Below are 13,225 nucleotides of genomic sequence, written 5' to 3' on the forward strand. Positions count from 1 at the left end.
GGAACAGGGATTACAGTTTCAAACGCTGAAAAAAATGGATAAATAATTGGGCCTATGCAAAGTAGCAGCAGTAAATTTTTTTATGCTAAGTACTGCCATCATTTACTACTGATTTATCTCATGCTGTCTGAAAGAGAGGTTTGCCTGAGCATAAATCTGCTTTAATGTGGAGGAACCACTAAAGTTATGAAAGATGCAAAAACTTTACCTAGACTCCCAGGAAGTCCCGGCAATCCTGGTGATCCAAAACCCGGTAATCCTGAAACACAGATATTAACATTTATGAAAGCTGAAGAAATAAAATAAAATGCAATCACACCAGATAATCACAAACCTGGTTCGCCTTTTAGACCAGCAGGTCCAGGAATTCCATCTTGACCAGGCTGACCTTTTTCACCTGGAGTTCCTGGTGGCCCAGAACGGCCAACTTCTCCTACAAGGACGGCATAGTAAAATCATTAAAGCTATCAATGAAGCAAAAAATGTACCTCTATATACATAGTTTACTATTTGCTTTTTACAGTACCTGAATATAATTAGGACACAGCTTTACAGGGTCATAAGTGCAGGCCAACAGGTCCCAAAGCAAAATTTTGATAGGGCTCCCTGGCGACCTGCAGTCTTAACTGTGACAATACGTCACTGTTCTTAACATAAAGTATGTCTACATCAAGGATAGAAAGAAATAAAGCCTCATTACTGCTGAATGCAAAAAGTCAGTCATTCAATCAAACAATGAGTACATCTCCCACTGTACGCAGGCTGACGCATTTCACCTGGAAATGGCTTACTTGTAGAGAAATGGAGCTTGTGAGAGCTAGGAGACATTTATATCTGCACATATGAAGTAAATATATAACTGATTTCCCAATATTTAAAACCAAAACAAAACTGTAAAGGTGTAACTTCTGGTTTTGTTTTATTTTGTTTTTCCGTATTGTTAATTAAAGCAAAACTTTAAGCTGGATACACACTTACAGTTTTTTCGGCAGGTTGAACAAATAAAAACTGACAGATCCCTACATCAGCACAAGCGCTGTTGATGCAGGGATTTCTCTTGCTGAGACATTGTATTCTGACAGCAACCCACCCACCAGTATACACTGATCAGTGCTGGAAGCTTATTGAATGCTAGTTTTCAAGCATGCCTGTTCAACAAAAGCCGGTCAATAGACTGGTTTCTGTTGAAACCAATGTTGTCTTGTTTTAAACTTTTTTGGCTCAAGGCCAAAATCATACATCCCAAAAGTTTTCTTTTTTTTTTTTTTCTTTCATCTGGAGAAAGGAAGGAGGCATTTTCTCAGATAATCACACCCTCCTGTCTGCATGCTTGACCTATGGATTTCAGTAAGTAAACTCTACACGAGTCATTTGCCCTTATTCAAGATGGCCACGGTTAGAAATTATATGGTGCTTTTGGTGCTCATACACAGTTAAGTTATGTTTTAAACATCAATGCTTTACATATAGTGAGAGGTGGGGAATTTTGTCATACCCACAAAAAGCTTTTTTTTTAACGGGAACGCGGGTAAAAACACAGTTCCGGCACCTCCAGCACTGAATGTATGTAATTTCATGGGGTGCTGGGGTGTGCTGGAGGGTCTATTGATGTTGATTGCTGGGGGATCTATTGTCACTGGAGGGGTTCTATTTTAGCATGAGGGTATGTTGTTCCAGGGGGGGTCTTATGTTGCTGGGGGTCAAATGTTGCTGAGAGTGATCTACTGTTGAGGGAGAGTTCTTCTATTGCTGGCTGCTGGAGGATCTATTAACTACTTGCTCTCCGGAGGATTTACCCAATGTCAGGGATCCCCACGGCGCTGGTCCCGGCGCAGGCGCAGTGCGCCGCTCTCTGCAGGGACGCGGGCACCAGTTCCTGGCCGACCGTGGCATTCAGGCTTGCGCATGCGCAGTAGGAACCGCGGTCGCGCGCCGGGCACCAATGACAGCGCAGGGCGCGATATTTAAACGGCCCTGAGCTGTCATTCAGTGCCTTCTGGTCTCTTCTGCATACCTGTACCTGTGATCCTGTTTTCTGTAAGTTGCTGACCCGGATTGGACCTGACCCTTGCTGTATTCTCCCACCCTGACCCCTGGCTTGCCTGACCTCTCTCCTGGATGCCCCTTATTAGATCTGACCTCCTGTTGCTGACCTGGCGTGTGACCCGACCATTCTCTGCCCACTGCTTTGTACCGCACCGACCCCACTGTTTCCGACCCGGCTCGTCTGACTTTGCATTTGCTCATCCATCCCACCGGGGTCTCCCGACCTCCTCACATCAGGCTCTTCCCCGTGGGAGCCCCTGGCGAATACCCCTACCACTGACAGGCATACTCAGGAGCCACGACCTGGTCTCAGGGTACTCCAAGTCCATCCCCACCATCAGGGACTCTGGTGAACAAGTACTCTGGGGCTTAGATTCCGTGCCCTGGGAATGCCTAATCAGTGGAGTGCTAGTGGTACCGCCAGGCGGTCCCTTACAGTACCAGAAGGCCATGACTGAGCCTGGAGGAGGGTGCGCCCCGCTGGAAGAGATTTGCAGGCACCTGTCGGCCCTGACACAGGCTGTGGAGGCCTTGCAGGACAAGTGCATGCATCTGGAAAACCGCTTCCAGACCCTCTCGGTATCTGATCCTACCCCACAGGCCTCTGACTCTGCGCCTCCAGCTGGAGAGGCTGCTGAGCCGGCCACGGGGGCGTCTGCTTCACCTGCTATGGCAGAACCCTGAGTACCCTTGCCGGAACGTTTTCGCGGAGACCGCACTCGCTTCCGGTCTTTTCGTGATTCATGCCTCCTATTTTTTGAGTTACAACCCCGCACCTTCGTGACTGAATCGGTTAAAGTGGGATTGATCATCTCCCTATTACAGGACGAACCCCAGGACTGGGCCCATCGGTTAAGGGAAAACCGTGACCCTCACCTGGGGACGGTAAATGACTTTTTTGGGGCAATGGCCACCTTGTACGATGACCCACAGCGGGCAGCCTCCACCGAAGCGACGCTATACACGCTTAGACAGGGCCGCAGGATGAAAAGATGAGCTGGCCTGAGTAGGGGTACCCGAGTCCTTAGAAGACCTTATTACGCTGACAATTCAAATCGACCGGAGACTGCGGGAACGCAGATTTAAGAGGTCCGGTCAGGGTCGCGGAAATGCATGGGCTCCGGTCCAAGGGCCCGGTCCACTAACCAGACTGAATACTCAGAGCCCACCGTCCGGAGACACTCAGGAACCAATGCAGCTGGGTCTGGCTCGGCCTAAATTATCACCCGAGGAACACCAGCGGAGAAGATCCCTGAACCTCTGCCTTTACTGTGGCGAAGCCGGTCATATGGTGCGATCCTGCCCTCTGAAAATGAGTAAGTCAACCTCTTTTTCTTCCCTTTCTATTGGCAATATCAGTCCCTCCCAGTATTTAGTTGTCCCCCTCTCCTTTCAGCTCCCAGAAAGGATCGTGGAGGTGACAGCCATAGTTGACTCGGGGGCGTGCAGTTGTTTTCTGGATTTAGACTTCGCCCACCGGCAGGAGATTCCCCTTCAGCCCAGAAAGAGGGGTCTTAACATATTTTTGGCAGATGGCTCCCAGATTAAATCTGGAGTGGTTAATCAGGAGACCCCCCTTATCGCCACCACAATCGCCAATCAGCACCAGGAGTTCCTCCGCCTAGATGCCATTGCGTCACCCCTTTTCCCAGTCATTCTGGGGCTCCCTTGGTTGCGGGCCCATAACCCCCAGATTGACTGGGAAACTGGCTCTATACAGTTCCCTTCTACATACTGTCAGGGACACTGTCGCACATCGGGCCCAGCAACCCCCCAGGTCCTGCTATGCTCTGAAGGGGACTCAGACCTTAAACAGGTTATTCCCGCAGTGTATCATGATTTCTTGGACATTTTCAGTAAGCGAGGGGCAGAGATCCTGCCCCCCAACTGCCCCTATGATTGTCCCATCGACCTGTTGCCTGGGGCCGAGATTCCTTTTGGGCGGATTTTCCCCCTATCTGAACAAGAATTGGGGACCCTGAAGGAATATATTGAGGATAGTCTCCAAAAGGGATTCATCCGCCCCTCCACGTCACCAGCAGGGGCGGGAATCTTCTTTGTGGAGAAAAAAGACAAATCACTAAGACCCTGCATCGATTATCGTGAATTAAACAAAGTCACAATTAAGAATCGTTACCCTTTGCCCCTGGTCCCAGAGCTATTTCAGAGCCTGAAGTCTGCGGCCATATTTACTAAATTGGATCTGAGGGGGGCCTATAACCTGGTCCGCATAAGGGAGGGGGACGAGTGGAAGACGGCATTCCGTACCCGGTTTGGGCACTTTGAATACCTGGTCATGCCATTTGGGCTGTGCAATGCCCCAGCCACATTTCAGCATTTCATGAACGATGTGTTCAGGGATTACCTCGACATTTTTGTAATCGTATACCTAGATGACATACTGATCTTTTCACCCTCGTTGAAGGATCATAGGATACACGTGGCAAAATTATTAAGGAGGTTGCGCCAGCATGGGTTGTATGCCAAGGCTGACAAGTGCAGCTTTGAGCAGTCTAGCATCACGTTTTTGGGTCTGATTATCTCCACCACGGGGGTCGCAATGGACCCTCAGAAGGTCTCTGCAATTTTGGATTGGCCTGCGCCCACGGATAAAAAGGGCGTCCAGCGTTTTGTTGGGTTCGCAAATCGGAAATTCATTAGGAACTTCTCGGGTCTGGTCTCCCCCATAACTCAGTTAACCAAGCTTGGAACCCGTTTCCGATGGACACCGGAGGCCCAGGGAGCTTTTGAGGCCCTGAAGAAACTGTTTACTACGGCACCCATTCTGGGCCATCCAGACGCTTCCCTGCCATATATCTTGGAAGTAGATGCGTCAGAGAACGCAGTGGGCTCCATCCTGTCCCAGCGGAGAGGCACCAAAGAACTCCTACATCCCGTAGCATTCTTTTCCAGGAAGCTTACTCCAGCCGAGAAGAATTATGATATTGGCGATCGTGAATTGTTGGCCATCAAGACGGCATTAGAAGAATGGAGGTACTTGCTGGAAGGTGCCACACACCCTATTTTGATCTTCACCGACCATAAGAACCTCGAGTACCTGAGAACTGCCAAGCGGTTACGCCCACGGCAGGCAAGATGGGCACTGTTTTTCTCCAGGTTCACATTTCATATTACTTACAGACCAGGGTCCAAGAACACAAAACCTGACGCGCTGTCACGCATGTTCGAGGACCCCAAGGAAGAACCAGCTCCCGATACCATTCTGTCCTCAGGGAACTTCTTGGCCCTCCAGACAGACCTACGGTCAAAGCTGATGGACGCATCCACGGCTATGTCAACCCTTTCTGGGGTGTCCCTCCAGAACAAGGGGGGACTCCTATGGAAGGAGGGGTTGATCGTGGTGCCTGAAGAGGTCCGAACCCAGGTTTTGGGACATTGTCACGACCACCCGATGGCGGGACACTTTGGTCCAGCAAAGACCCTGGAGCTTATTCAACGTTCTTTTTGGTGGCCGAACATGGCAAAGGACTGCAAACGTTATGTGAATTCCTGCACTCTCTGCCAAAGGAACAAACCTTCAAGGAGCAAGGCTTGGGGACTGCTGCGACCTCTGCCGATCCCCGAACGACCATGGCAGAGGATCGCAATGGACTTTATAGTCGAGCTCCCTCCGTCCCAAGGCCACACCGCCATCCTCGTGGTCATCGATCGACTATCTAAGATGGCCCACTTCTTGCCATTGAAGAATACCCCGTCAGCATCCGAAACTGCACGAGTTTTTATTCAGGAAGTTGTAAGACTACATGGAGTCCCAGAAGACATTGTATCTGACCGAGGGGTTCAATTTACGTCTAAATTTTGGAGAGCCCTATGCAAGGCATTGGATATCAAGTTATCCCTCTCCTCCGCATTCCACCCGCAGACCAACGGACAAACAGAGAGGACTAACCAGACCCTGGAGCAATACCTGCGTTGTTACACATCCTTCCTACAGGATAACTGGCTATCGCTCTTACCCCTGGCAGAATTTGCCTATAATAACACTAACCATTCAGCAACGGGGCAATCCCCGTTTTTTTCGAACTACGGATTTCATCCTGTCTTTCTCCCTGATCTGGTCTCGGAATGCCCAGTCCCAGCAACACAAGACGCACTTGCATTTTTCTCCTCCAACAACAAACTACTGCAGGAGGCCATCGCTAGGGCCCAGGAGGATAACAAGAAGGCGTTTGATAAGAAACGAAGGGGGGACCTGGTGCTGCAGCCTGGGGATAAGGTCTGGTTGGCAACGACAAATGTGAAAATGTTGTGTCCGTCAAGAAAATTGGGACCGAAGTTTGTAGGCCCTTTCTGTGTGAAGCGAATGTTCAACGAAGTGGCATATGAGCTCATCCTCCCTGAGACATTCGAGATCCATCCAGTGTTCCACGTATCCCTGCTGAAACCAGTTGTCCCTGACCCTTTTCCAGATCGAGAGTCCAGACCTCCGGAGGCCATAACTATCGAAGAGCAAGAGGAATTTGAGGTAGAAGCAATCCTGAAGTGCCGAAGGAGGGGAGGTCAGACCCAGTTCCTAATTAAATGGAAGGGTTATGGTCCAGAGGACAACTCCTGGGAACCTACCCAACATGTCCATGCACCTAGGCTTGTCCGGGAGTTTCTTTGTGATCACCCGTGGTGGAGAGATCGGGTGGGCACCCGGAGGTTGCCCGTAGGGGGGGGGGGGCAATGTCAGGGATCCCCGCGGCACTGGTCCCAGCGCAGGCGCAGTGCGCCGCTCTCTGCAGGGACGCGGGCACCAGTTCCTGGCTGACCACGGCATTCAGGCTTGCGCATGCGCAGTAGGAACCGCGGTCGCGCGCCGGGCACCAATGACAGCGCAGGGCGCGATATTTAAACGGCCCTGAGCTGTCATTCAGTGCCTTCTGGTCTCTTCTGCATACCTGTACCTGTGATCCTGTTTTCTGTAAGTTGCTGACCCGGATTGGACCTGACCCTTGCTGTATTCTCCCACCCTGACCCCTGGCTTGCCTGACCTCTCTCCTGGATGCCCCTTATTAGATCTGACCTCCTCTTGCTGACCTGGCGTGTGACCCGACTATTCTCTGCCCGCTGCTTTGTACCGCACCGACCCCACTGTTACCGACCCGGCTCGTCTGACTTTGCATTTGCTCATCCATCCATCCATCTCACCGGGGTCTCCCGACCTCCTCACATCAGGCTCTTTCCCGTGGGAGCCCCTGGCGAATACCCCTACCACTGACAGGCATACTCAGGAGCCACGACCTGGTCTCAGGGTACTCCAAGTCCATCCCCACCATCAGGGGCTCTGGTGAACAAGTACTCTGGGGCTTAGATTCCGTGCTCTGGGAACGCCTAATCAGTGGAGTGCTAGTGGTACCGCCAGGCGGTCCCTTACACCCCCCTTCCTGACCAGGCCATTTTTTGTGTTACGGCACTGCGTTACTTTAACTGACAATTGCGCGGTCATGCAATGCTGCACACAAATTAAATTTAAGTCCTTTTTTTCCCACAAATTGAGCTTTCCTTTGGTGGTATTTGATCACCTGTGCGGTTTTTATTTTTTCGCTATAAAAAAAATACAGAAAATTTTGAGAAAAAAAACAATATTTTTAACTTTTTGCTATTAAACATGTCCAGTAAAAAATTTTAAAAATCTAATTTTGCCATAAATTTAGGACAAAATGTATTCTGTTACATGTCTTTGTTAAAAAAAATCCCAATACGTGTAAATTAATTGGTTTACCTGAAATTTATAGCGTTTACAAATGACGGAAATATATACAGGGATTTTTTCTTTTAATTTTTAGTAGTAAAGGTAGCGATCGGCGAATAATAGCAGGACAGTGGCAGGCATTCTGACACTGGGGTGAACTGACTTGGTGTCACTGACATCCCCAGTGACACCAATACAGTGATCAGTGCTAAAAAAAAAAAAGCAATGACACTGTACTAATGGCACTGGGTAGGAAGGGGTTAACGTGTGGCGATCAAAGGGTTAACTGTGTGTTGTTTTACTCTGTGCTGTGTCTGTATGCTTCACTGTAAGCACACTGCTGTGGATGGCTGCTAATGTTGCTGCAAACTCTATGATGGATGTGTTCGTTTTTGAAGCCTTATAATGGCCTGTTTCACTTGCATGGACAGCTCCTTTGAAAGCATGATGTAGGTTCACAGCAATAGACTCCAAATGCAAATACCACACTTAGAATCAACTCCAGATCTTTTACTTGCTTAAATGATGAAGAAATAATGAAGGAGTAGCCCACACCTGGCCATGAAACAGCTTTTGATTCCATTCTCCTATTACTTTTGGTCCCTTGAAAAAGGGGGGATGGCTACTTTTAAGAGCTATACGGTAATTCCTAAACCCTTCCTCCAATTTGGATGTACATACCCTCAAATTAAACCTGAGAGTGTACATTTTCAGCCCATATCCATTATAGAACTATAGCTTGAATATGTTTTGGTAAATACCTGAAAAATCTAAAATTGTGCCTGTTTCCAAATATATATGGACCTAACTGTATATTCACTGCAGATTATTTCTGTTTGCAATTGTTTAGCACAACACAGTTATATTTTAATTGTATACATTAGAAGGGATATCTTCTTGTTTGTGTTTGCTGCTATTATTTTTTGTTTTACTGTACTTGATATTTGTGCACAGTTTTCACTAAGAAAGTGACATATTTCAAACATTTATCTACATGTAGAATAGCTATTGTTGCCCATAGCAACCAAATAATTTATTCAATAGACAATCTAATTGGTTACAATTATCAAAATTAAAAAAATTATTTTCACATACAGGATGTCCAATATATATGTCCAATATATTCAGATATTGGAGTCCATAATCTAGCATGCCTAGCGCTGTGACTCCTGATAATGTATATCAACAGCATATGAATTACTAAAATATAACAATGCCCTATGTGTCAGCAGTTTCCTACCCCTTGGTCCTGGTGGGCCTGAAGTCCCAGGGTTCCCTGGAGGTCCATCAAGTCCTTTAGACCCTGGAAGACCAGGAGAACCTAAACAAAAACAAAAAACAAACAATAGTGATGACAAGCTATTAGTTTAGTAGGTTTTATGCAAGAACTGTGCCAACATTTGATCATATAAAGCTGAACCTGTGTAATTCTTGCCCACCAAAATAATGAACACTACATGCCTTCATCGCACTTTCATTTGAAGGTATGGGAACTTTTGGAGATGAATCTGTTCATTTCAGTTATATTATAGATAAGATGATTCATATTAGAAATCTGAGTTCTGTTTGGTCTTCTGCAATTATATGGTTGTTAAACTCTTAATTGTATTCCAAGATAATTTTGATTTGCATAAAGAAGTAGATTCTCATATAAAGTGTCCAGCAAATGGATTTTAAACATGGCCAAAAGATCCATGTTTTAGGCCCCCAAAAAGTTTATTAGGGTAATATAAATCTGTCAAATCCGTTTCAAATTACTGTAAAACAACCACAACTTTACAATTCTTGGTGATAGATATGCTTTTCAGCAGACCTCAGAGAACTCATGCTGCTAAAAAAAAATTATTAACTAATCATAAAACATAAGGAATGCTGCGCTACATTCAAATCAAACAAAATGTGAAAGTGGGATCCCAAAATATTAAATAAAAAAATGTGACAATGTTATCAAAACAGGTCTATACGTGCTTACTGATAATAACATAAATCAATTAAATAGCTCAAAAACGTGAGAACACAAAAAACAATATCTATATATATGTGCATAAACCAAAAAAACACACATATATAATGTAATCACACGTGCCTATTGTGAAGTGAAAAATAACCATAATAATGGTACACACAAACTTATATCTCAAAGTCCAAAATATAAATATTGTTGGTGAACCAAACAGTAAACGGTGCTTCCAAATTGTACTGTTAGTGACCACAGGTGAAAACTCGTGCAGGTTTCTGGGTGTATACAGATCTGCGAATCCAACCACCATCTGAATTCATCAGGGCTCTAATGAAGTCACATGACACTGTGACGCAACGCGTCGGCTTAACGCGGTGACGTATTTCCGGCGTGGCGGCCATCTTGGTACACCTGTGCATGCAGCTGTACACCCAACAGATATATCCTCATCTGAAAGCATGAGGTTTGTTCTTGGACTGGCTGCTACGTAAGTTTCAATGTAAATATGCTACATGTTCCTATGGTATAATTAAATATACTACACTATGGGAGGATTCCTTTGTCTCATTTTGAGAGATTGATATTACAACTTTTCCTGGAGAAGAGCCATAGTGGGAATATTATACTCTGAGAAAACTGTCTTTGGAGTGTTTTGATGCCTGGAGGATCTGTGAGAGGGATCCACTACTGCTCTTTGATCCGCAAGGGTCGAAGGGATAAGGTGAGAGGCTAATTCAGATGGTGGTTGGATTCGCAGATCTGTATACACCCAGAAACCTGCACGAGTTTTCACCTGTGGTCACTAACAGTACAATTTGGAAGCACCGTTTACTGTTTGGTTCACCAACAATATTTATATTTTGGACTTTGAGATATAAGTTTGTGTGTACCAATATTATGGTTATTTTTCACTTCACAATAGGCACGTGTGATTACATTATATATGTGTGTTTTTTTGGTTTATGCACATATATATAGATATTGTTTTTTGTGTTCTCACGTTTTTGAGCTATTTAATTGATTTATGTTATTATCAGTAAGCACGTATAGACCTGTTTTGATAACATTGTCACATTTTTTTATTTAATATTTTGGGATCCCACATTCACATTTTGTTTGATTTGAATGTAGCGCAGCATTCCTTATGTTTTATATTTACTTAATCACTGGTATATGATTCAATGCTAGCAGCTCTCTTTGGGATTTATACACATATTTAATTGATTTATTTAATTTTTTAAATATACACTTGGAGCGCAGGAGGGTCACACCATCACTATTAACTAATCATATTATCCCAATATGAGCTAGGGATCTTAAGTTGTAAGGTCATTGAGGGCAGAGAGTAAGTTGAATGTACAATATACAGTATATACATACATATGTAATATGCTGTGTAAATTGTCAGAGCTATATAAATACCAATAACAAATAAATAATTTTAAACACGTGAAAATTGTTTAAACTGTGAAAATTGTTTAAAATTTTAAACACGTGAAAACACGTATTTAAATAAGTGTTAATTTACCTGAAAATCCTGGGGAACCTGGATCTCCTTTAGGGCCTGAGCCACCTGGTAGTCCCGGTAATCCAGGGCTTCCTGCTTCTCCTTTACTTCCAGGATTGCCAGGAAAACCTGCTGGCCCAGGTTCACCCTTTAAAGACAAATGATAATAGTCAATATATTTAACATTAGCAAAAATGAGCAAAGGAATTGAAGGAGGGGACTTAGGTTTCTTTGTAACCCAGACCCTTTAAGACAGCTTTGGATTGTTCAATTACCGTTAAGATAATCAGCTGAATTTTATATATAGAAGCTACATAATAATGAAGCTCTGCATTTATTAATACATTATTAAGTGTATTTTTAAAGCAGTGTAAGCACCTCTATTTGACTTGGTATCAGCCTCAGTCACTGTGCCGCACAACTCAGACAGGTAAAGTGGGAAGCAGCACAAGGAGCGAGTCAGCTGTGCTTCAATGCTCTTGCGCTAGCAAGGAACATGCTAATAGGAGGAGAGTGCCGAATTGCAGACAAATAACCTAATTAGTCTGCTTCTTTTCCTTTTATTGCCCATTAACTGGCATTGGAAGTGACAAAAACCATAAGTGTTGCTTAACTGCAGCAGAAAAATATCAGATCATTTTTTAGGCCTGCAATGGGAGGCCAAAAATCAGCTTGCCTGTTGGCATTGAAATGGAACTTTTAACTTAACCTAAGCATGATTAACATATTACAGTATTTTGTATATAAAAAGGCAGCACTAAATGAATACCTTCTGTCCTGGTAAGCCAGGGGTTCCAAAGCCTGAAAGTGCTGGTTCACCTTTTTCACCTTTAGCTCCACTAAATCCTGGAGATCCCGGCGATCCAGGACGCCCTGACTGTCCAGGAAAGCCCTTTTCACCTGAAGGTCCTGTAATGCAAAAGTTGCATGAAGCAGTGTTTAATATCACAGTAACAGGTAATGAAACACATGTTCAAGTATCCAGTGACTGAAACAAAGAATTTGTAAGCTAAGATATAGCTGTAACAATGCTACAGCGTAACTACCGTACTTCTTATTAACAATATATAAAAGATGAAACTGACTTTGCTTTAATATTAGATTTGTTAACTTATATTTTTGTCCGATGTTCTTTATTTTGTTCAAATACCTAACTCTATTAGTAATCCTAATGCAAGGCATGAAGAAAGAATAGTACTGTAGAAATAATTAAATACTTATTTTTCCAGGAGAAAACCCTGCTCCAGGTGCTTCAGTGCAATGTTATCTCTGCTAAAGTAGCATAGATCAAACCATCCTCCTTAGAAGAGATTTTGTGACCCAATGCATAGTTGGGCACTGAAGGAAGCCTAGAGCATCTCTTTTCCCAAGAAAAAGTAAGAAGTTCAGCCCTTTTAAAACAATATATTTATTAATTCCAGCATTTTTGTGAATATATCTTGAAGCTCTGCATTACAATACACATACATCAAAATACACCTACCAGGAAGTCCCATCTCTCCCATGTTCCCTTTTGGTCCAGAAGACCCAGGTAATCCAGGTTGCCCAGGAAAGCCAGCATCTCCTTTAGACCCTTTGAATATAAAAGACATATTTTATTAAAATTACATTTCTGCTCAATATTTCTAAACATACAACTATGGATTCATGCTAATTTGTGTTGTGCCATAATTAGGGCAGTTTTTTATACCACATAGGACCCATGAGGCATTGTGGGATTCCAAGATGGAGTCATTGGATGCACAGTAGCAAGTAACAACTATTTACTTAGATCATGTGGATGCATGAATTGTGCACCACATTCCAAAACACTGTATAATAATTAATAATTTGTAGCTTTGCAACCATTATCTTTTTCCTAGTAGGTTCCTCCACAATGTCTAGCAGAGTCTGTTGGAAGATTGCATGAATAGTGAGCCTCTTATAACAAGACCTGGTGTTCATATTCAGAATAATAATCAGGCAATGCAGATCCTTACAAAAGGCGATAAGCCTATGAATGAACCTGTATAGA

The 13,225-nt window shown here is 44.4% G+C and overlaps 1 protein-coding gene across 1 annotated transcript in view; it reads right to left on the reverse strand.

The window, feature by feature from the left end:
- COL4A5 (collagen type IV alpha 5 chain) overlaps positions 1 to 13,225 on the reverse strand; it is a 260,346-nt gene that overhangs the window by 63,030 nt on the left and 184,091 nt on the right. Inside the window, exons 35-40 of the mRNA XM_089678281.1 lie at positions 12,695 to 12,784; positions 11,981 to 12,120; positions 11,233 to 11,359; positions 8,985 to 9,065; positions 335 to 433; positions 209 to 259 (exon numbers count right to left, since the gene is read on the reverse strand). Coding sequence (XP_089534407.1) covers positions 209 to 259; positions 335 to 433; positions 8,985 to 9,065; positions 11,233 to 11,359; positions 11,981 to 12,120; positions 12,695 to 12,784 — 588 coding nt within the window. The remainder of the gene's footprint in view (positions 1 to 208; positions 260 to 334; positions 434 to 8,984; positions 9,066 to 11,232; positions 11,360 to 11,980; positions 12,121 to 12,694; positions 12,785 to 13,225) is intronic.

This window comes from Staurois parvus, unplaced genomic scaffold, assembly GCF_062004578.1.
Source record: "Staurois parvus isolate SC_StPar_1 unplaced genomic scaffold, SC_StPar_1.0 ptg000202l, whole genome shotgun sequence".
Lineage (NCBI taxonomy): Eukaryota > Metazoa > Chordata > Amphibia > Anura > Ranidae > Staurois > Staurois parvus.